Genomic DNA, 25,386 nt, shown 5'->3' with positions numbered 1-25,386 from the left:
TCACCCAAGTGTTTGGAGACATATCGTTTCGGACTCGGTGAAGATTGGCATGCTCCCAGAAGCTAAAAATACTATTTCAGGGAATTCCCTGGAGGTCCAGTGGTTAGGACTCTGGCTTTCACTGCTGAGGGCACGGGTTCAATCCCTGGTGGGGGAAATAAAATCCCGCAAGCCGCGGGGCACGGCCCGGGGGTGGGGGTGGGGTGGGGGAGGGTGGGGAAGAGAGGTTCAAACAAACAATTTCAGATGCCCCCAAAGACTACAAATCCAAACGAACATATTTTTATAGAGTTAGACACAAAATGTGTTTGTTAGCGGAAGCTAATAAACATTATCTTATTTCAATTCAAATGCATGCACTCCAAAGCATAAAGTTAGTTTTCCAGTCTATGTACATTAGGTCAGGGGCAAGAGAGAAAATACTCCAGATCGTGTTCTGTCAAGGAAGACAGAGGAAGGATATTGGGCCACCCTGAATCAGAAGTACAAAAATAGATCTAACAGCGCCTCTCCTTGACTAAACTTTAGTCAAGCCCCTTCTAAGCTTTTTTTCTTTATTTATTTTATTTTATTTTTTTATTTTATTAGACCCAGTCTTTAGGCCTTGTCCTCAAGAGCAAGAATTCTGCTAAGTTGGTTTGGCAAGAATTTCCCATCCTCAATGTCTGATAGCCACTGATATCTGATGAAATTTCCTCATCCCTCACCATCACACAGGCAATACCTGATCACACTGACCTACACCTTCTGCAAGAATTGTTTAGGTCAGTTTAGGAAGAATTTCCCTGCTCTCTTAGTAATTTTTTATCCACTGACACCACCCCCCTTCCTCCTTGGCTACAAATCCCAACTTTTTTACAAGCGTCTGAATAATTTTTCTTTAACAGATCTAACCAGAGTTGTAAAAATATACAGGGAAGCTGAGATGTCATATTTAGTCCCTGGTTTCACTAATGATCAATGAGCAAATAGTTGGTTTTAGGTATTTACTGTAGGGACATGGGAGACATTGGGTCATAACAGATAACAAGACCCCTGAATTCATAGGACTTACATTGTACTCAAGGAAGAAAGATCAGAAACAGAAAAGACTAATTGTATAATATGTTATAATGTGGCAGACAAATTGGGAGAAGGCAAGGTATCCCGAGAAGTACAGTATGGAGTATAATACTACACAGCACAGAAAGGGAGACCTTTTTAATAAGAGGGCCTTTGAGAAAACACTTGAAGGACGTAAGAGATGAGCCCTCTGGGTACTTTTGCAATAAATTTTGGGGAGAAGAAGTAGGTGACCACGTTGTTCAGTGGGTGGAGGCTTCACAGGTCTCCTCAGCAGTGCAGAGTGCAGGATACCAGCCCAGCTGGCCATTCCTCTCCTTTGCTCACTGCAGAGACACTCAGGGCATGTGGGTAACAAGTCTTGGCTCTGCTGCTCAGAGCCAAAATTGAAAATTTCCACTATGGTGAACTGGGGCCTGAAACCAGGCATGCTCACCTTTCCTAGAACCCTGATTTTCAGAGTTTGATCCCAGGACCTTCACCATCAGTGTCACCAGGAGACTCATTAAAAATGAACATGCTCGGGCTTCCCTGGTGGCACAGTGGTTGAGAGTCCGCCTGCCGATGCAGGGGACATGGGTTCGTGCCCCAGTCCGGGAGGATCCCACATGCTGTGGAGCGGCTGGGCCCGTGAGCCGTGGCTGCTGGGCCTGCGTGTCCGGAGCCTGTGTCCAACAGGAGAGGCCACAACAGTGAGAGGCCCGCGTACTGCAAAAAAAGAGAGAAAAAAAATGCACATGCTCAATTCTGAACCCAGACCTGAATGAGGCACTCTGTGGGCCAGGCCAAAGAATTTGTGTTTTAACAAGCTTCCAAGTGATAATGATACATGCTCAAGAAATATCCATCATTCCGCTCTGTATTCTGCAGAGACATATACCTGCATTTCTTGCAATTTACAGGTGTTCTGTCTAAATATGTAGGATTTTTTTAGCTGAAGTTGGAAAAAAAAACTGGATCAGTACATATTTGATTCCTAAATATAAGAGAAGTATAAAATGTTTTGTAGTGTTTATGAAGATGTTCTACACCATATACAATTATAAAATAGAATGTCAAAAGTGTCAGATAGGGCCTCCCTGGTGGCGCAGTGGTTGAGAGTCCGCCTGCCGATGCAGGGGATACGGGTTCGTGCCCCGGTCTGGGAGGATCCCATATGCCGCGGAGCGGCTGGGCCCGTGAGCCATGGCCGCTGGGCCTGCGCATCCGGAGCCTGTGCTCCGCAACGGGAGAGGCCACAACAGTGAGAGGCCCGCATACCGCAAAAAAAGAAAAAAAAAAAAAAAAAAAAAAAAAGTGTCAGATAATTAAACCTCCTGGAGGAAAAACAAAGCTTACAGTATAGGGTCACTTTAGGATTGCTTCTGCACATGGATTGCTATCTGTGTGTTATCTATATGTTAAACTATAGTCCTATACAAGCTGCTTTTCTTAGTAAAAATAAAGTCATATTTCATATACAGATATGCACTTTGCTTTTCTCACTTAACTATGTATCTTGGAGGAGTTACCTGGTAGCGCAGTGGTTAAGAATCCACCTGCCAATGCAGGGGACATGGGTTCGAGCCCTGGTCCGGGATGATCCCACATGCCATGGAGAAACTAAGCCTGTGTGCCACGACTACTGAGCCTGCTGTACTCTAGAGCCCGCGAGCCACAACTAATGAACCCGCATGCCACAACTGCTGAAGCCCGTGCGCCTAGAGCCCATGCTCCACAACAAGAGAAGCCATCACAATGAGAAGCCCACTCACTGCAAGGAAGAGTAGCCCCTGCTCGCTGCAACTAGAGAAAGCATGAGCGCAGCAACGAAGACCCAACGCAGTCAAAAGTAAATAAATAAATAAATTTATTTTTAAAAAAAGAGCAGGGAAAAGAGATGAGATTCCATATGTAAGAGCATTTATGCTATTAAAACAAAACCAAACAAAACTATGTATCTTGGAGCAATCCTTTGGTAAGAACTTGCTGTGAGGCATGATGCCCTTAATGTTCCTGCCCACCTCAGATTACTGATTTAGTCACAAACATGTAAGGGGCCTGGGACAATCTACTGTGTGGGATTTACTATATTTTGTAGCTTTGATAACAGAGTGAAGTGGAATTTGTCCTGTAATTGGAGGAGGTTTTCGTGTTGTTTTTGTCTCTTATGACCAGTGGTTCAAAACTGAGTGTGAGATAATCACATTGAGTGGCCTGGAGTTATGGTTTCCAAACTCTGGGCGGATAAGAATAACCTGATGACATTTTGAAAAGAACATTTCAAGCCTCTCATATTGGAGAATGCTAAAGAGGAGACCCCTTCAAAGGCCCCTAGAAAGCTCTGGTTGGTGACTGGTTGCTAGAGGAACCAATTTTGTGATTAGAGTTTAGAACTGTCAGCCCCCTCTCTCCCCACCTCCTGGAAGAGAACCTGGAGTTTCAGTTAAACTCCAATGGTCAGTGATTTAATCAATCATGACTAGATAACAAAGCCTCCATAAAACCCCTAAAGGATGGGGTTCAGAGAACTTCCTGGTTGGTAAGCAAGAAAGCATCAATGGGCTAGGAGGGTGCGCATACCAAGCTTCTCAGGGCAGAAGCTTCTGCTTTGGGACCTTCCTAGACATTGTCTTCTGTACTTCATCATCTGGCCTGTTCATTTGTATACTTTGAAATAGCCTTTGTAATAAACAGATTAGTAAGTAAAAATGTTTCCTTGGCGCTCTGTGAGCTATTCTAGCAGATTATCAAAGCTGAGCTAGGGTGGTCATGGGAACCCCCTGATTTGTGGTCAATTTGGACAGAAGTGTGGGTAACCTAGGGATCCACCTTGGATTGGGCAGTCTTGTAGGACTGAGCCCCTAAGCTGTGGGGTCCGTGCTAAGTCTGAGCGCCTAGTTTCAGAACTGAATTAAATTGTAGGACACCCAGTTGGTGTGTGCAGAGAATTGGTTGGTGTTAAAAACCCCACATATATGAAGCTCTGACTTCAGTGACCATCAGAGAGTTCACACAGGAGAAAGACCTTATAAGTGTGACCAATGTGGGAACGCCTTTAGCCACAGTTCCAACCTCACTCAACACCAGAGTTCATACAGGATTGGGCCTTATGGGTGTGTTAAATGTGAGGAAGCCATAAGCCAAAGGCCTTACCTTCTTGATTACCACAAAATTCACACAGGAAAAGCAACTTAGACATGCAGAAACGTCATATGTCCTCCTTCAGTATAACAACACTCAAGGAGGTGCCTTTTGAGGGTGCCATCTGCCTGAAGTGAACTTCATACATCCAAACATCAACATAAATTTCAGATATGTGGAAGGCACACTTTATGTTTTAACCTTCCAGATTACTGGAGTCCTTGCCAGATTACTGTCCTGTCAGATCTAAGGCAGAAGCCATTCACCTCCACCACCTGGCAGGTGCCCAGATTGTGCATCATGTACCCACCCCAGTGTGTTTGGGGCATGAAAACTCAGTGTCTTCTCATTCTCTCAGGGACTTCATGAGAAGCTAGAGTACTCTCCTTTCTCTCTGATTAGTTAGGGCAGGGACTTGACCCAGTTGTGACCAAGAGGACTCCATCTGAATTCTGCTGGTGACTTGTAAAGATGGACTACCTTTTCTGGGGATTTTGTTGGTCTCACATGACTCTTGTGATGGAATTCCCAGCCTCCAAGTCACTGACCCAGGAACAGCCTGCCTGCATTGTTTTGGTTTTCTGCTATAACAAAGGCCTTAAGGTTTCCGTCACCTTTAATCTCAATGGTTCTGTTCACTTTAAGGGGTAGTTTGAGAACAACTGGGTTCTGCCAGAATAAAAGAAACAGATTTTGTGGGATCCTGACCCTCGTGTGCCTCATGGGTGGATGGAATGGTGGCAGTGCTCCTGCAGGTCTGGGCCTGGTTTGCTTGCTTGGTCCTAATTTGGAGGCTGAATGCTAGTATTTTTTGTGGTGACAGAACTTATCCTGAGGAGGGAGCAGTTGTGACAACCTCCAGTACTTCTGGGAACAACATGAAATTGTTCTCTTATTCACAAGAGATACTGCATCCTGCTCAGCACTGGTGAGAGAAGTCTGTTCCCTAGATCCTGCAGCGGAGCCATGTGCCCTAACATCCAGAATTCTGTATGTGTGGTAGTATCCTTGGTTGAAAGATTATAGGGGGAATGATAATAATTACAGGAACAGCTGATTAGTAGAGATCACAGGAGACTGCAGAAACTGGCTGGAATATGCCTCTTTTAAAAGGGTATCCACAGTGTTCCAGGCACCATGGCTGTGAAGGATGAGCAACTGCAGAAATTCTCAGGACCTTCAGAACTGTGTATCTTGTATAGCTGAGGGCCTTCTCAGAAAATAATCTAATGGTTTTATGGATTCCTATAAACAGCCGGGCTTCTCTGGGCTGTTCACCTTAAGGCCATTGCTACACAGACAGGGAAACAGGGAGGGAATGACCAAAGATCTCTTAGTCCGATGATGTGGCCTTTGTGACCCAGCCTGCATTCCTACTGACTCAGCTGTAAATGGTCTTCATTGCTCACCAATATTTGCTACTACTGAGGCTAGGCACCGATCCCAGAGCATTACAAGGGATATGGTGGTGTTAACATAGGTTTGCTAAACTTTATTTTTCTAAAACAGTAAGAATTTTTTTGTTTCTTAGCGCTTTTTAGGTACAGTTAATAAACAATAAATTGGGACTTACCCGGTGGTGCAGTGGTTAAGAATCCGCCTGCCAATGCAGGGGAAACGGGTTCAAGCCCTGGTCTGGGAACATCCCACATGCCACGGAGCAGCTAAGCCCGTGCACCACAACTACTAAGACTGCACTCTAGAGCCCATGAGCCACAACTACTGAGCCCATGTGCCACAACTACTGAAGCCCGCACACCTAGAGCCCGTGCTCTGCAACAAGAGAAGCCACCGCAATGAGAAGCCCGTGCATTGCAACAAACAGTAGCCCCCACTCACAGCAACTAGAGAAAGCCCATGTGCAGCAACGAAGACTCAAAATAGCCACACACAAAAAATAATAATAAATTGTCCATATTTAAGCTGTACCATTTGATAAGTTTTGACATTCATATAAACCCATGAGACCATCGAACAATCAAGATAATTCACCTATGCATTACCCAGTATTTACCTCATGCCCTTTAATAATCTCTTTCTCTCTGCCATCCCTGGCCTTCCAGGCAAGCATTGATCTATTCTATAATAAAATATTTTGCATTTTCTATAACTTTATATGAATGGAATTATAAAATGTTTAGTCTTTTTTCCCCCGGGTGTCCTCCTCAGGCAGTGTATTTATTTTGAGATTCATCAGTGGTTCTTATGTGGGTAGTTCATTCCTTTTATGTTGTTGAGGAGTATATCACTATATACTTGGATATATCACTATTTGTTTATTCCTTCATCTGTTTTTTGGATATCTGAATTGTTTCCAGTTTTTGGCTATATCAAACAAAATTGCTATAGACATTTTAATACAATTCTTCAATACTGATATATTTCATTTCTCTTGTGCTAATACCTCAGAGCGCAACGCCTGAGTTACAGGTTAGATAAAGGTATAACTTTTCAAGAAGCATCAAACTGTGACCTGGCACAATTGTTCCCTTTTGTATTCCTGCCAGCAGTGAGAGACTTCTAGTTCTTCCGTATCTTTGCCAATGGTGTGTATGGCAGGACTTTTTAAATTTTGACGCTTTTTTTTTTATGCGTTGGGTCTTCATTGCTGTGCACAGGCTTTCTCTAGTTGTGGGACTACTCTTCATTGTGCGGGCTCCTCATTGCCGTGGCTTCTCATCTTTCTTTCTTTTTTTTTTTTTTTTGCGGTATGCGGGCCTCTCACTGTTGTGGCCTCTCCCGTCGCGGAGCACAGGCTCCAGATGCACAGGCTCAGCGGCCATGGCTCACGGGCCCAGCCGCTCCATGGCATGTGGGATCTTCCCGGACCGGGGCACAAACCCGCGTCCCCTGCATCGGCAGGCGGACTCTCAACCACTGCGCCACCAGGGAAGCCCCGCCATGGCTTCTCTTGCAGAGCACCAGCTCTAGGCACGCGGGCTTCAGCAGTTGTGGCACACAGGCTCAGTAGTTGTCACTCACAGGCTCTAGAGTGCAGGCTTAGTGTTGTGGCGCACGGCCTTAGTTGCTCCACGGCATGTGGGATCTTCCTGGACCAGGGATCGAACCTGCGTCCCCTGTATTGGTAGGTGGATTCTTAACCACTGCCCCACTAGGGAAGCCCCTTGATCCTTTTTTATAAAGCCTTTTTTAAAAAGTTAATTAATTTATTTATTTTTGGCTGCATTGGGTCTTCATAGCTGCACACGGGCTTTCTTTAGTTGCAGTGAGCTGGGGCTCCTCTTTGTTTCAGTGCGTGGGCTTCTCATTGCAGTGGCTTCTAGTTGAGAGCACGAGCTCTAGGCGCACGGGCTTCAGTAGTTGTGGCACACGGGCTCAGTAGTTGTGGCTTGCGGGCTCTAGAGTGCAGGCTCAGTAGCTGTGGCACACGGGCTTAGTTGCTCTGTGGCATGTGGGATCTTCCTGGACCAGGGCTCGAACCCGTGTCCCCTGCATTGGCAGGTGGATTCTTAACCACTGAGCCAAAGTTCAATTTTGACCCTGTTAATAAGTGTGTGTAACAGTATTTCACTGTCGTTTTAGTCCCACTTCCCTGATGTTTCAGGATGTTGAGCATTTTTCATTTGTTAATTTGCCACCTGTATGTCTGGTAAGAATGTTCATATCTTTGCCTGTTTTTTAAAAATGAATTTTGGATATTTTTCTTTTCATTAACCAATTAGAAGACAGTGAAACAATAAAGACTTATGTTGCAACTTCATTCATTCTTCAGTGATGTGACTTCTTAACGAAGGAATAATTGTATTTACTATTCTGGAATACTGGAAGATATCTACCCTACCTTATTTATTTATTTATTTATTTTGGGGGGTACGTTGCAATAACCACATATAACTTACAGCTAATTTTAAGTTTAATCTGCATTTTTAATATATTCTCCATTACTTTAAGTCTAAATATTCAACAATACAATAAATAAAAGGGAGTTCCCTGGCAGTCCAGTGGTTAGAACTCTGTGCTTTCACTATCGTGGCCCAGGTTCAATCCCTGGGCGGGGAATTGAGATCCTGCAAGCTGCACAGCAAAAACACAAAAAGCAAAAAACCAAAAACCCCAATAAATCAAGCCATACTTTGTAGTGTTGCCAGTTTCTCTGCTGTATATATTCCCATCAATGGCCAATTTAAAACTGTCAATATGAACTCACTGACCATGGAGCTGGAAAAAGTTCCCAGTAGCACACCAATGTAGTCTATTTCCACCATACTAATTCAGTAGCCACACATAACCTCAAGAATATAGAAAAAAATGAAATGTGAAATGATTAGGAAGTGAAAATTTTTCATATATATATTTTTGAACTATAGTTGATTTAAAAATTAGTTTCAGATGAGGGCCAGTGATGTGTTTGGGGTGACACTGATGACCCTGTTAGGGATACCAGGGTGATGGTGCTGCTGTCCATGAGAATACTATTCACAGGAGAGAAGCGAGTTTGCAGGGGAGGCACTGCATGCCCATGGGGAAGGGGCCGGGTTCCTCAGGTTGAAATGTCAGGGTGTGGTTACATGATGGTTCAGTGCTCAGCAGATGATCTCACAGAAGAGGTATCTGTGGGTCTGGCTGGAGTCCCCAGATGTTTCTGTCAGGGCGCGGATACAAGGTAAGTAGGTGAGGGCTTCCCTGGTGGCACAGTGGTTAAGAATCCGCCTGCCAATGCAAGGGACACGGGTTTGAGCCCTGGTCCAGGAAGATCCCACATGCCGCGGAGCAACTAAGCCCGTGCACCACAACTACTAAGCCTGTACACCACAACTATTGAGCCTGCGCTCCAAAGCCCGCGAGCCACAACTACTGAACCCGCATACCACAACTACTGAAGCCCATGCGCCTAGGGCCTGTGCTCTGCAACAAGAGAAGCCACCACAACGAGAAGCCCGTGCACCGCAATGAAGAGTAGCCCCCATTTGCCGCAACTAGAGAAAGCCCGCGTGCAGCAACGAAGACCCAATGCAACCAAAAATAAAAAAATAAAAAATTTTAAAAATTTAAAAATCTTTACAAAACCCAAAAAAACAAAGGAAGTAGGTGAGCTGAATCAGAGCAGTGTTGACTAAATCTTCCCTAACTCAGCCGCTTGGCAGATGTGTGCCCTTGTCAAAGTCATCCTCTCTGAGCTGCAGCTCCCTCCTTTGAGAAGTGGAATTAATAAATTGTTCCTCTGATGGATAATTTGGGGGCTGGTAAATGAGGTAATCCTCAAGAGAACTCCACAATGTTAGCTCCCTATGAAAAGAAGGGTGCAGGCAGTTATGGGCTGAATTGTATGTCCCCAAATCCATATGTTGAAGTCTTAACATCCAGTACCTCAGAATGTCATTGTATTTGGAAACAGGGTCTTTAAAAAGGTAAAATAAAGTCACTAGGGTGGACCCTAATCCAAGGTGACTGTTGTCCTTAAAGGAGGAGGAAGTTAAGGACTTCCCTGGTTGTCCAGTGGTTAAGAATCTGCCTTCCAATGCAAGGGACGTGGGTTCAATCCCTAGTAGGGGAACTAAGATCCCACATGCCTCAGGGCAACTACTGAGCCCACATGCCTCAACTAGAGAGAAGTCCGCGCACTGCAACTAGAGAAGCCTGTACGCCACAACCAAGAGCCCGCGTGCCACAACAAAAGATCCCGTGTGCCACAACTAAGACCCAGTGCAACCAAAGAAAGAAAGAAGAGGAAGTAAGGATACACACACAGAGAGGGAAGACAATGTAAAGACACAGGGGGAGGGGGCTTCCCTGGTGGTGCAGTGGTTGAGAGTCCGCCTGCTGATGCAGGGGATGCGGGTTCGTGCCCCGGTCTGGGAAGATCCCACATGCCACGGAGCGGCTAGGCCCATGAGCCATGGCCTCTGAGCCTGTGCGTCCGGAGCCTGTGCTCTGCAACGGGAGAGGCCACAACAGTGAGTGCGAGGCCTGCATACCCCCCCCAAAAAAAAAAAAAGACAGGGGGAAGATGGCCATCTACAGGCTAAGGAGAGCAGTATCAGGAGAAAATGATGCTGTTAACCCCTTGATCTCAGACTTCTAGCCTCCATGTTTGTGAGAAAATGTCTGTTGTTTAAGCTTCCCAGTCTGCGGTACTTTGCCATGGCAACCTTAGCAAACTATTACAGGGGCCATCAGCATCCAGGAAGGAGAAGGTTTGAGGGAACCCCAGGGAGGGGGGAGGCTGAGAAGGACACTGAGAGGAGCCTGAGGGAACCAGAGGGAGGGGCTTTCTTGGGGTGGAAACAGGCCAGGAGGGAAGGGGGACACAGTAGGTCAGACTCCGTGAGACACTGGGCTGTGGGCTTGGGAGTGATTCCTGGATCCCCACCCCTCGCTGGGGGTTGCAACAAGAGACTCTCCCTCTAACCCCCACCCCAGGTTCAGTTTCCCCCAGTACGAAATGGGGAGAAGGAGCAGACCTGCCTCAGGGGCTGCTGGAGGATGCTTAAGAGCTCGTGGGCCTAGGGAAGGGGCTCGGAGTGAGTCCTGATCGTCCTGAAGGGAGGGGGGAATAGGGGCAGCCGTGCCTTTGGAGAGAGGGGCCGAGTGCCACTGGGGCTGGGGGTTGGGGTGAGGGGGTGGATGGGGTTTACAGCTGGCTCTTACCGAAGCTCTGATCCCTAGTGGACAGTCCCCAGGTGGTGATGGGGGGATGCACCACCAAGAAGAATTTGAACACCTTCAGATGGATTGTATCCAGCTTCTACTCTCCATGCAATTTTACTATGTTTTAGTTATTGTCTGTTTTCAGGCTGGGTTAAACCATTTCTCTGCTGAAAAGCTACAGCCCTTGAAAAAAAAGCCGACTGATTTTGTTTCCAACCTGGGTTATCCCAATGTTTATATCAAGTGACTGTGTCACATGGGAACCATTGTAAAAGAACCCTGTAAGGTGTTTCCCCTGACTCAAAAACTACACTGTCCACGTTACCGACAATCTTCTGGAAAAGTCAAAAGGATCAATGGCATCCTCAAATTAAAATCAGCAAAACTTTCAGAAACTTCAGAAACTCGAGCTCCCTGACCACTAGCCCTTACACTCACATAGTCCATTGACAAATCAGTTATCCCCTATGAATTACTAACTGGAAGGCCCATGTGTCTAGGGATTTCATCTCCAATACTAGATTCTGCCCTGCTATATGCAGACATGGCAAAATATTCCAAGGAACTCATGTATCACACCCAGTCCCAATCACCAACTCGTTAAGGCCACCTCCTGAAATTTTTTTTTTTTTTTTTTTCCTGCGGTACGTGGGCCTCTCACTGTTGTGGCCTCTCCCGTTGCAGAGCACAGGCTCCGGACGCACAGGCTCAGTGGCCAAGGCTCACGGGCCCAGCCACTCCGCGGCATGGGGGATCTTCCTGGACCGGGGCACGAACCTGTGTCCCCTGCATCGGCAGGCGGACTCTCAACCACTGCGCCACCAGGGAAGCCCCTACTTTCTTTTTTATTTATTCATTTTTTTGGCTGCATTGGGTCTTCATTGCTGCGCACAGGCTTTCTCTAGTGCAGCGAGAAGGGGCTCCACTTTTTTACGATGCACAGGCTTCTCACTGCAGTGGCTTCTCCTGTTGTGGAGCATGGGCTCTAGGCACGCAGGCTTCAGTAGTTGTGGCACATGGGCTTCAGCAGTTGTGGCACATGGGCTTACCTGATCCACGGCATGTGGGATCTTCCCAGGCCAGGGATCAAACCCGTGTCCCCTGCACTGGCAGACGGATTCTTAACCACTGTGCCATCAGGGAAGTCCCTATAAAATGTTAATGTACTCTTAAGGGATAGAAAGTGCTGTTCTTCTGACAAATAACGTTACTCTCTCCTTGGAACCTTAGGGTGTGAAGATGGCTCCTGCCTGCTCACAACATGAGAATCAGCGAAGTGTTTAAAAACTGTTACATGACAACAAGACTCCAGTGGGGCAGTCAGTAGGGGAACACGTTCAGAGGGAAAATGTGTCCCACCAGAATTATACCAAAGTATATTTTCAGGATGAATTTCTTATTTCTGCCCTCTTTTGGAATAAATTATTTTTCTACTTTCTATGGAAAAAAAAAAGATGGATGGTATCAAGGAGAAGCTCTAGCAGCTTGTAGAAGGAACTGGGTTTGTACAGGGTGGGATGGGGTGGATATAGCACACTCTGCATCTAACAGGAAACAGCCCCTCACTTTATGTATAAATTTTTTTAGGGTCTCACTTCCAAAACCAGTAACAGAGTAATCGTCCCCTATCTTATCTATTCCTTAAATTTCTGTTTAACTCATATCTTGGTACAAAAGGAAAAGATACCCATCTCTGTCTGACACCACAAGGGTGAGCCCATGGTGACAAGTCGAGTCTGTCTTGTGATTTGGATGAGGAACTCAAGCCTTGAGCTATAGATTTATTATTCCCTAATCCCCTTTCCCACCAGGCCACTCATTTTCAAGTCATCTGCAAATGTATGACAGTGGCTGGATGGGGTACTGAGGATAACTTTTAAACAATATTTGCCCCAATTAACTGTCATTAAAAACAAGTACAACTCATGTGACAATACCCAAAGAAGCAATTGGGAGAACGTGGGAGAGCGACTTTTCCAAGAATCCTTGAAGTGCCCAGGGTTATCACAGGGAGGGAAGCAGAAGGCATGGAAGCCTGACAATTAGGAGAGTGGAAGCCATTTACTTGGCTCTGTTCCGATTTGGGATAACTCACAGGGGTTTCTCCAACACTTAATTCCCTGGGAGATGTCATAACTCAGAGGAACATCATTAGTAAGTGGCATGGAAGAGGGGGATCCATAGATATTATGTGTCTACCTTCATTCAAGCAATATTTTCTAAAAGCTTCATAGTTAAAAGAATCATACACATGTAGAGAGTGCAGATTTACACAAACCTCAACTAACAAGAAACTTAGGGCTTCCCTGGTGGCGCAGTGGTTAAGAATCTGCCTGACAATGCAGGGGACACAGATTCGAGCCCTGGTCTGGGAAGATCCCACATGCTGCAGAGCAACTAAGCCTGTGCGCCACAACTACTGAGCCTGTGCTCTAGAGCCTGCGAGCCACAACTTTTTTTTTTTTTTTTTTTTTTTTTTACGTTACGCGGGCCTCTCACTGTTGTGGCCTCTCCCGTTGCGGAGCACAGGCTCCGGACACACAGGCTCAGCAGCCATGGCTCACGGGCCCAGCCGCTCCGCGGCATGTGGGATGTGGGATGTGGGATCCTCCCGGACCGGGGCATGAACTCGTGTCCCCTGCATCGGCAGGTGGACTCTTAACCTCTGCGCCACCAGGGAAGCCCGAGCCACAACTATTGAAGCCTGCACGCCTAGAGCCCGTGCTCCGCAACAAGAGAAGCCACAGCAATGAGAAGCCCGCTCACCACAACGAAGAGTAGCCCCCGGTTGCCACAACTAGAGAAAGCCCACCCGCAGCAATGAAGACCCAACACAGCCAAAAATAAATAAATAAAATGAATACATTAGAAAACAAGGCAAAAAACTTATGATAAACATTGAATAAAATATAAGCTTTTAAAAAAAAAGAAACCATGTTAGAGAAAACTAGTTATGATGAATGAGGTGCAAATACGAATCCCCAGTAGACAGAAAGAACTAAATGTACGAACAATTCAGACATTTTAATGAGATCTGGATGACTGGCATAGAATATCACCTGCCTTGTGAAGAGTACATTTTCCTGAGTCACCACATCAATGGCGCTACTCACAGAAGCCTGAATCAAGCAGTGATGGGGATGAAGAGGGCTCCAAGACAGAGGAATAGACAGACACAAACAAGTGTCGATGATCAGGTGCCTGATGCATCCCTGAGGTGGGTTCAGGGCTGAAGAACACCTGCAGAAATATGCACTAAAATCCTGCCATTTCCTTCCATCCCCATTCAGCACTTGACATCAGGCTAAGCACAGCCCTGCCTGGGGACTTTTCTTCCAAGATACTTTGTAGTACATGGGAGTGCAGAGTACTGGGAGACAGTACTGAGAGTACAAGAGATGACAAACTGGGCAATGACTGTAACCAAAACCAAACTTTAGAAATCTGGTCTTAGTTTAGAGGGACGACCAGGACCCAGGACCAGCTTTTCTTCTTCAAAAATTTTCTCAAAAGAAGACGAAGGGCTTCCCTGGTGGCGCAGTGGTTGAGAGTCCGCCTGCCGATGCAAGGGGACACAGGTTCGTGCCCCGGTCCGGGAAGATCCCACATGCCATGGAGTGGCTGGGCCCATGAGCCATGGCCGCTGAGCCTGCGCATCCGGAGCCTGTGCTCTGCAATGGGAGAGGCCACAACAGTGAGAGGCGCGTGTACCGCAAAAAATAATAATAATAATAATAATAATAAATAAAAATAAACTATACTGGGCTTCCCTGGTGGCGCAGTGGTTGAGAATCTGCCTGCCAATGCAGGGGACGCGGGTTCGAGCCCTGGTCTGGGAAGATCCCACATGCCGCGGAGCAACTAGGCCCGTGAGCCACAACTACTGAGCCTGCGCGTCTGGAGCCTGTGCTCCGCAATGAGAGGCCGCGACAGTGAGAGGCCTGCGCACCGCGATGAAGAGTAGCCCCTGCTCAGCGCAACTAGAGAAAGCCCTCGCACAGAAACGAAGACCCAACACACCCAAAAATAAATAAATAAATTTATTAATAAAAATAAAAAAAATAAACTATACTAATAATTGGGTCTCATAAACCATATTAATACAATAAAATCCATGAGATATAACTGTAGATGAAGAGGGAAAAGAATTTAGGCAAAAATAAGACAGGGCAAAATTGAAGGGGCATTTCTGGAAAGACCAGTAGGGACATGGCATTACTCTTCAACTGTGAGAATAAACTCCTCCCTCTTTGGGAGGCTTTTCTACAAAGCAGTGAGGGAGGGTTTTGCCAAGGTTTAGTAAAACACTATAGATTTTGGCACAATTTAAACTGAGTCAACAGCTTAGAAAACAGAGGTTTGGGCATATGAAATTTTACTGTCCACAATCTGCCCAGGTCACTGATATCTTACAGCTCCATAAAACTGCCTCATGGCAGGCAGAGAAGAACTGGAGAACTGGTGTTTCTCCTAGTGAGGAAAATGGAACTAAAATGGGGCTAGGAGCTGAGACAGGAGTTTACTGGACGTGTTGACCAAAAGAACCAAGCAAAGAAGATCAGGAGAACCTGATTCAGATTGAAAAATGGGGTGGAGTGGGGGAGTTCATGGATTTGAGAATCAGGTGATATCTAAGAGGTCATGTCTTAGGTGTTGAAGAAAACTAGCACACAGAGAATGGGACAGGAGGGGACTTCCCTGGTGATGCAGTGGATAAGACTCCGAGTTCCCAATGCTGGGGGCCCAAGGTTTGATCCCTGGTCAGAGAACTAGATCCCACATGCATGCCACAATTAAGGAGCCCTCCTGCTACAACTAAGACCCAGCACACCCAAATAAATAAATAAATATTTTTTTTTTTTTTAAATAGAGGCTGAGACAGGAGAAGAGTCACTGAACATATTACATAATTGGAAGAACATTTAAGAGTGACAATGAACTCCAGGGTGTGCCCTCTGTGGATTTGTAGATGATGTTTCTCCGTCTAAAGCCATGTTTGTCCCCTTCTAGGTAGTCGTTTAACTCATACAATTCTTTTACCATCTCACACATCCCCTCTGGCCCCTTCTTCCAGCAGTTTCATTCGCCTGCATTGTGGAATCCATCCCCAGGTGTCATGTGCTCCCCAGACTCTCCTTTAAAAAAGAAGAGTCCTTCTCAGACCTCAAGTTCCTCCCCACAAAGGCCTTCTGGCAACTCGCTTCCCACCCATGAGAGTTTAGTATGGATGGTACCACCACCAGGGGGACACCCCGGACACTGCCACTGATGTCATCTCAAATGCATCCCTGGCCCTCACTGCCACACTCATGATTCATTTCCAAGGTCCTGTCAGTTTTCCTTCTAAACACCACCTTTTAAAACATTGACTGTATCAAGTGTTGGCTACCTTGTAGAGGAACTGCAACTCTCATACACTGTTGATGGGAAGACAAAAGGGAACAACCACCTTAGATCACTGTTTGCGTATCTTAAAATGTTAAATATCTACCTACACTGCAACAGTGTGAGTTATTTACACATTGGAAATAAAACATATATCCATATAAAGAACTGAATGCAAATATTTAAAGCAGCTTTATTCATAATACCCCAAACCTGGAAATAATCCAATGTCCATAAACAGATGAATGGATCAACAAAGACGTTATCCATAGAACAGAAGACTATTCAGCAATAGAAAGAATTAACTACTAATATAAGCATCACTGTTGAATTTAAAAATAATTGTGCAGCATGAAGTAAATCAGTTTTAAAAAAAGAGTGTACATCTTATGATGCCTACTTAAAATTATAGAAAATACAAACTCACCTATTGTAAAGGAAAGTAAATCAATGAATCAATGATTGTCTGTAGGGCTGAGGAGAGTAGGGAATGAGATTCCAAAAGGGCATGAGGTAAATATATGATAGATAAATTTACTTTCATGATTGTGATGGTTTCACAGCTTTACATGTATGTCAAAGCTTATCAAATTGTACCCATTAGGTAAGTGCACTTTGTTGCACATCAACTATACAAACCCATGTTGTTCAAGGGTTACTTTAACGCTTGCTACATCTTAGGAAAGCTTTAAAAAGTGGTTCCAAATAAAAGCGTAGATGTCCCACTTCTCTTGGAAAATTAGGCTGGCGACCCTGTATGGTCTCTACCGTCTCTCTCCTTGTGCCCTGGGAAGCACAGCCTGGCCTCGGTGGCAGCCAATATGGGCAACAATGAAGGTTGCTGCCAGGTGAATCAACAGAACTGCTCACTGGGTCACACAAGACACATCCTTGGACTACAGGACTGCCCTTCTCTCTATCCTTGTTGTCCCACTAGTAGAGCAATGCCCTTGAGGGAACAGCCCAGAAAGGCTATAGGAATCCACAAACCTCAGCTACAGGAAATACAGGTATGAAGATCCTGAGACTTTCTGTACACCCTGATCACACAGGAACGGTCACTGGAGCATCTGTGGACGACCTTTTAGAAGAGGTACATTCCATCTAAGTTACTGCAGACTCCTCAACTCCCTATTAATCCAGTGTTTCTGCACCAACAAAACCAACCCCCCCGAAAACCAAGTCCCCCGGTAAATTTATGATTAACATCTCTACACAAAACTGTAGTCCTTTTCTTGTCCTGACCCTGTTCCCCTCAGGATTGAGGAGTATCAAATAAAAGCAGGACCCTGCGGGCCCTCCTGGGTACAAAAGCCCCTCCACGTGTCCCTTGTTTGTTAGTAGAAAGAGGTTTTAGTCTCCAAGGTCTTCCCTGGGTTCCAAAGAGCAAACTCAAGCAGTTCCTAATTAGGGAAGTGAGGGAATACAGAAACAAAGGAAAAGCAGTCAAGGAAGAAAAGTAATGACAGCTTAAACAATAGTTCAGCAATAAATCAGAGTCCTTGTTCCTCCTCAAGTGATACATATAACAACCACCTGACACATATCTTTGTGCTGTTCGGCAGAAACCAAGACCCCCACCCAGGTGGAAGATGGTAACTACATGCTGTCCGCAAGCACATAGACCCCAGACTGGTTGGAACTAGCCGGCTGATGATTAAGATAACTAAAACATCACCCTGTTACCTCAATACTAAGAAATCAGAAGAAAGTCCACGAGCTGCAACACTCAAACCAAATGTTGCCTTTAATAACCCTTCCTTGAAAACCATTGGGGAGTTCAGAACATTAGCTGCCCATTCTTCTTGCTTGATGCCCTACAGTAAATGCTGTACTTCACTTCATCACAACCTGGCATCAGTAGATTGGCTGTGCTGCACATGGGCAAGTGGACCCGAGTTTGGTTCAGTAACACAAATTACGGTTCTACCTGACCCTTGTAGTCTAACAATAAATGACACTGAAAATGTCATTGAAAATTTGTATATCGTGGCACATGGCTCCTTTATAGGACCTGGGGATGAGGTCCCCTCAATGGTGCTGGGAATTATGTGAACAAGGGAATAAAATTCATGCTGGTCACAGAAGCACTGGGGGTTCTCACAACAAAGGCCTCCTCTTCAGGGTGACTTCCGACCTCTCCGAAAATCCTGGCACCAGTCCACCAATTAGGACCACATAGACCTGCAGTCTTTCTTTCGAGGCCTTGAGAAGCAATGCAAATTTATCTGTTCACCTCTACATGCTAACAGATCACAATTTTGCTTCCAAACCCCCATGGAAGAGAGAAAAGAACCACCAAAATGAAAGGTGCAAGAAGAAGCCTTTACAAAAGATCACAAACCGGAGCAATGTGCAGCAAGCAGTTTCCAGGTTGGTAAATTAGAACCTGGAAAAATTCATCACAAGTATGACGTGAGAACAATAATATCCCTGAAAAAGGCAGTCCTTCTTAGCAAGCTGAGGATAGGTCCTTTGGACCCAACCTGGGCCAGGTCCATTCCCTAAAATCAGAGAGAAAGGAATGAGGATCCTGCTAAGGGTTTGGGCTCTTCATAATTTCCTCAAGCAGATGGGAGAACACAGAATTCAGCTTTCCTGAGCCTGTTGGAGTGGTGCCTGATGTACAGGGGTGAAATGGCTTCAGCCACAGAAAGTGGCAGTGACATAAATCTAACAGCAGCTCTGGAAAGGTTACAAAGTATAATGCATCTCCTTAAAGCCTTAGATGTAACTGAAACTTATGAGCAATCTTGCGTGGTGTATGTCTGAATAAAAGAGGTTTAAATTCAGGTAAATGGCTCTCACACAGTCTCCTCCAGTGTTGCTATACTAAGTGAGGAAATAAGACATTCCCTGTACATTTAAGGCTTTTCTCCAGCATGAACTCTCCAGTGTCTGAGGAGGTTAGATTTGCGGCTAAAGGATTTCGCACATTCACTACATTCATAAGGTCTTTCTCCCGTGTGAACTCTCTGGTGTTGAATGAGGTCAGATTTGTGGGTAAAGAGTTTCCCACATTCACTGCACTCATGAGGCCTCTCACCAGTGTGCCCTCTCTGGTGTTGAATGAGGCTAGAACTTTGGCTAAAGGATTTCCCACACTCATTACACTCATATGGTTTTTCCCCAGTGTGAACTCTCTGATGTTGAATGAGGCTAGCACTTTGGCTAAAGGATTTCCCACATTCCCCACATTCATAAGGCTTTTCTCCAGAATGAATTCTCCGGTGTTGAATAAGCCCAGAGCGTTGTCTAAAGGATTTCCCACATTCACTGCACTCATAAGGTCTTGTGCCAGTATGAATTCTCTGGTGTTGAATGAGGTCAGATTTGCGGGTAAAAGATTTTCCACATTCAGTGCACTCGTAAGGTCTTTCTCCAGTGTGAACTCTCTGATGTTGAATGAGGATAAATTTGCGACTAAAGGATTTTCCACAAACACTGCACTCGTATGGTCTTTCTCCAGTATGAACACTCCGGTGTCGAATGAGGTTAGAGAACTGTCTAAAGGGCTTCCCACATTCACTGCACACATAAGGCCTTTCTCCACTGTGAATTCTCTGGTGTTGAATGAGCTCAGATTTGCAGCTAAAAGATTTCCCACATTCGCTACACTCATAAGGCGTTTCTCCAGTGTGAACTCTACCATGTCGAATGAGATTAAAAGTTTGTCTAAAGGCTTTCCCACATTCACTGCACTCATAAGGTCTTTCTCCAGTGTGAACTTTCTGGTGTCGGAAAAGGCTAGAACTTTGTCTAAAGGACTTCCCACATTCGCTGCACTCATAAGGTCTTTCTTTAGTGTGAACTCTCTGGTGTTCGATGAGGTTGGATTTGGAGCTAAAGAATTTCCCACACTCACCACACTCAAAACGCATTCCTCCAGTGTGCTGTCTCTGGTGGTGAATGAGTTTGGACTTGTGACTGAAGACTTTTCCACATTCACTGCATTCATAAGTTCTTTCTCCAGTGTGAATTTTCTGGTGTTTTGTAAGACTAAAGTTGCGGGTAAATAATTTTCCACGTTCTCTGCATCCATAAGGCTTTGTACCACTGTGAATTCTCTGGTGTTTAACACGGCCAGAGATATGGCTAAAGAATTTCCCACATTCACCACACTCATATGGCCTTTGTCCAGTGTGAATTTGCTGGTGCTGAACAAGTCTGTAGTTGCAGTTGAAGACTTTCCTACATTTGTTACACTCATAAAGCCCTTCTTTAGAGCGGACACTTTTATCTTGAACAAGTGTGTGGTTGTGGCTGGCAACTTTTTCACATTCACCCCACTTGTAATGACTTTTTTCACTGTGAAAGGCCTGTCCACTCTTGCTGCCACTCTGTAGTTCCTCACTGTTGGGTGTGGCCTGGTGCTGGAGAAGGTCCAAGGTGGCTGGGAAGTCCTCCCCAACCTCCACACAGGTGAAAGGCTTCCTTGGCACAAAGAAGTTGCAGCTCCTCACAAGCGAGGCCCTGTCCACATCTCTTTTCCAGGGCTTCTCTCCACTGTCATGCCTCTGTTGCTGGCGAAGGTTTGCAATGAAACAGAAGCATCTCACATATGTGCCACCCAAGTCTGGTTTCTGCAAAGGGTATACTGTTTGGTGCTCAGCTTGCTGCAAAATATCTTTTAAGATGGGGACACACATCTCACAGGGGTGGGTCTTCTGGGTGGATGGACCTGCCTTAGAAGCCCTAACCTGTGACTCTCCTTCTACAGATATACTCTGCTCAGAAGGGGTCTCCTCATCTTCTGTTCCATGGCAACAACCTGAAAGCAGAGAAACACTGAGGAAATGCATGTTTACTTTGGTGGGAAAGTGAAGCCCCATTACAAAGGTGTGTCAGACACAACAAAGAATGAGCCATGGGTTTGTTCTAAAACCAAGGAAGCTGGGGGCAAGCTGAGGTAGTGGCTGCTTGGCAGCAGTGGGCAGGCCTCTGAAGATCACAAATAGGGGAGACCTCACCAGACAAAGGACACAAGGATGGGTTGCACCACACAGAGCAGAGGCAAGGCTTCCAACTCATTCCTCTGACAACAACCTTCAGCTGTGGGGCAGGCTGGTCGTGTCCTGCCCCAGTAAAATCCAAATGGAATCGAGTAGCTGGCGTTCAAGGAATATTTAAGGATTATGTGCACACCTCATGATACATGTGCAGGTCAATGGGGGAGAACACTGCAGAGGGAGCAGTACAGAGGAACAGGTGACCCATGGAAGCCACAAAGGTGAAGGCAGTCAGGAGCTGGAAGTCACATATGAAATAATGTCAGCAAAGTGTCTAGTATGGGGAAAAGGAAGAAATGAGGTGCAATCAGTGGCACTACTGGTCACTGGGCAGGCTCCTGGTTTGATATGAAAACAGCCATGATGTCATGTCCTCCCCCAGCTGTCACTCACCAGGCCCAGGCAGGCTCTCCTCTGACACCATCTTACCATGTCTACTCTGTGAAACAACCAGGGTTCTCTCTGCACCCTCCATTGTACAACTACTCAGAACCTGAATAACGCAAGTCTTATGAAAGACAGAATAGGTGAGTGGCCAGCACTGGCCTAGAGCAACTTGCCATATGACATATTCAGTAAAGAAAACATTACATATAATTAAATACATATAATTGAATCACTTTGCTGTACACCGGAAACTAACACAACATTGTAAATCAACTATAGTTCAATTTTTTTAAAAAAGTCTGTAATAAAATGAGATATTCCTGGAAAAGAAAAAGAAAACATTACAAAAAACAACTAAAGGATAGTCTTAAAAAAACAGCCCATGGATCATGTAAGTAATGACCATGATCTTGCACAGGCAGTCACAAAGAACGGTTAGCTAGAAGAAGAGGGAAGAACTGGAGGCCATGGAACTGGACATAGTCACTCCACCAGGGAGAGGGCAAGCAAGTTGGGATTCATTAAGCCAACTACAAGATTCCTGACTCCCAGACCCATCTCTGCACTTTTGGAGGCAACAGGTGTTAGGGATGCTTGAGGAGTCCATTACTCAGGGCATGACACACAGCTCAGTGCTGGCATCCACAGCACATCTGACAAGAAAGTAGAGGAAATTAGCAGAGCTCATGATCCAGCTGTGGAAAAGATAATGCTAACTCCAGGGAAAAAAGGAAAAACAGGACATCATCTCAGAACACTGGAAAGAGTGTGAAGGTCTTACCCAGGGATGCTACAAGTGCAAAGTTTTCCAGCATCACATTGTAGTACAGGAGTCTCTGAGCCTCATCAAGGAGCCCCCACTCCTCCTGGGAGAAGTCAATGGCCACATCCTCAAATTTCATACCCTGTCATGATGGAGACAGTTCATTCTGCCGTCAGCGTCTCTCCTAGGAGTCCAAGTTCATCGTGCCACGTTCCCCACTCCCCCCACCCTCTGCCCCAACCTATCCTCTGCTCACTGTACTCCTCACCTCAGAGGAGATACCAGGCCTTGGGGCCATTAGAATCACTCTCTCCTTATATTCCCACTGATAGTGTGTCTTCCCACAGCAATAGGCAGAAGAGCAGATAGGTGACATCTGATCTCTGGGTCTTGCATGTAGCCCACATCGCCTCTTGTCAATAAGGTGGGTGTCACAAACATAGGTTAGGGAGAGACACTGGCCACAGGGAGGGTGTTGAGTGATCTGACACTGGTCTTTCCTTCACCCTTATGACCCCAACAACGGGGTTCTAGGGCCATTAGTTCACACTACCTCTGCACATGCACATAATTCTTTGAACCACACTTTGCTCCCACAGCCGCATTCCCGCAGGAACAACTTCAAAGGTCACACAGCCTTGCCATGATGGGGATAGTTCATTTCATGACCAGCATTCCCCCTTAGGATCCTAATTTCACCACCTCCCCAATCTATCACTTGCTTACCCCTCTGCCTTCCCCACCTCAGTGAAGATTTCCAAGCTCAGGTGGCACTGATACCCACTGTCTCATCATGGTCCTATTGATCACTGTGTCAGCCCTCAGTAACAGGCAGGTGGGCAGACAGATGTCATCTAAGCTCTGGACCTAGCACGTAAAGCCACAACACCCCACTCTTCTCAGGCAGTTCCCCTGGGGTTCCCCAGATCATTTCTCCCAGACACCACCAATCCTGGGCTCACCCTTGACTCTTATGCCAACACCAGGGCCCTGGAACCACGCGTTCACGCTCTCTCTCCATGTGCACATCACCCTTTCCACCACAACTCTCTCACAACTTCACTCCCACAGCCACAGCCCCCGCCTGCCCTACACGAAAATCATCTCCTCAGCCTCTCTATTCATTACTCAGTATATGTGATCCACAGAATGCCTGACAAATTCAAACACGATCAAGTACGATCCTAGATGGTGACGGCCCCCACTGACAAAGGCAGCCTTGAGTCCTGCTATGAAGGCCTCCTTCCTTGACTGCCCCTTGCTTCAACCCCACCCACTAAGAACCACGTCAGATCTCAGATACCCATGGCCCTACTCCACTTGTGCTGCACTCGAGGAACCCTCACCACTCACAGCTTTCCTTTCTCCACCTAACCCTCATTCAAGGCCCAGCGCCTGGCCATTTACATCATCTGTGAGTTTCCCAGATGACCCCTTGTGTCCCCAAGCCAATCTGCCAGCCTGACTAGAACACCCCAGGTCCCACCAAGGGTTACAACTAAACCCTAGTGAGTTGGTAGAGCAGTGAATAAACACCAGCTCGTCTGAATTACTCCTGATGATGCCTCTGCATCCACCTCATGTCCACTGATCCTTCAGAAGCCTTGGTCGCATGCCAAACCATTTACCCTTATAACCAACCCTCTCTGTGATTCACTCCTTCACCCACGTTGTGACACCCACCTCCCACAACCAGGGGTCCAAGCAGGAAACCCAGTCCGCAGGCCCATTCTCTTCTTCCTAGGCTGTTATTACCATTATCCTCCTGACCAGGACTCCCCATACTAAAATGATCTACAGCTCCTCCCTGGTCCACACTGTCTACTACCTTTTGGATAAATCTCCATCCCAAACTCCTCCTCAGAGTTCCAGATGCCCACAAACTGCACTCTGAAACGCCTCATATCATTAAGAGGGCAAGAATAAAACTTCTGATATCCCCAGTGAAAATTACTCTTACTATGGACTTCCCCGTATCAGTTGGTAGAGCTTCCCTCCTTCCACACGCAAAATCCATACTTTCACTTCATCCCTGACGCCTTCTCTCAACCTCAAAATTAGAAAATCCAGCTTGCCATACCTAACACACCAATCCAGAATCCAGCCACGTCTCCCACCTCCATGGCCACCACCCCGGTCCGCCTACCAACACACTCACCCAGAACACAGGAGTATCCTTCTCCCCGGTCTTCCTATCACCTCCCTGATGCCAAGACTGTTCTCCACGCTGCAGCCATAGGGAGCCTGTTGAGACCTGGCTCAGATCACCTGTCTCCACTGCTCCAAATTTCCCATTGCTCCTATCACCTCCAGAAGAGACACCCAATTTCTCACAAAGCTGTTCCAGGGAATTCCCTGGTGGTGCAGTGGTTAAGAATCGGCCTGCTAATGCAGGGGACACGGGTTCAATCCCTGGTGTGGGAAGATCCCACATGCCATGGAGCAACTAAGCCTGTGCACCACAGCTACTGAGCCCACAGAGCACAGCTCACCTAGAGCCCATGCTCCACAACAAGAGAAGCCACTGCAATGAGAAGCCCACGCACCACAAGGAAGAGTAGCCCCCGTTCACTGCAACTAGAGAAAGTCCGCGCGCAGCAATGAAGACCCAACGCAGCCAAAACAAAAAACAAAAAAAACGCTGTTCCAGACCTGCCTCCTGCTCCACTGCTCTCAGTTCCCACGAGAAAGAAAAGATCCCCGCACGTCCCTGAACCCTCCCTCGCCTCCCCTCCAGGCCTTTGCACATTCTGGTACCTATGCCAGATCTGGTACTTTCCTCATCTCATTCCACTCGTTGCCCAAAATAGGAACCATTCTACATAACTCTAGGCCTGGTGTTTGTTCAAGGCCCCCACCCAAGGCCTGGAAGAGTGGCAGAACAGTACCAGGACGCTATTACCCCAGAGACCACAAGGGTGGGGTGAGGACTAACGAGACCCTGAAATAAACTCCGCAAACCAGTTACAGGAATCTGTGGAAAAAGAGAGGTTGTTTGAGCGTTTGACCACCACGGCCAGCATCCTTGGGCCCAGACCGCTAAGTACC

The 25,386-nt window shown here is 46.3% G+C and overlaps 1 protein-coding gene across 6 annotated transcripts in view; it reads right to left on the bottom strand.

Moving 5' to 3' along the window:
• Window positions 1-171: 171 nt before the first annotated feature.
• The window catches only part of LOC308606583 (zinc finger protein 154-like), a 289,896-nt gene continuing 264,681 nt past the window's right edge, over window positions 172-25,386 (bottom strand). For 3 of the 6 annotated variants that reach the window (XM_081217641.1, XM_081217644.1, XM_081217645.1), the window contains one exon: window positions 16,053-20,950. In XM_081217641.1, the coding sequence (XP_081073767.1) occupies window positions 19,044-20,950 (1,907 nt within the window). In that variant the 3' untranslated portion in view covers window positions 16,053-19,043. Of the gene's footprint in view, window positions 1,771-16,052; window positions 20,951-22,356; window positions 22,481-25,386 lie in introns of those variants that run through there. The other 3 variants (XM_081217642.1, XM_081217643.1, XM_081217646.1) reach the window with 2 other exon arrangements.

Source organism: Mesoplodon bidens, assembly GCF_964165515.1.
Source record: "Mesoplodon bidens genome assembly, chromosome: 18".
Lineage (NCBI taxonomy): Eukaryota > Metazoa > Chordata > Mammalia > Artiodactyla > Ziphiidae > Mesoplodon > Mesoplodon bidens.
Note: the sequence above shows the minus strand (reverse complement) of the source record. Positions and strands in the feature narration are given on the sequence as shown.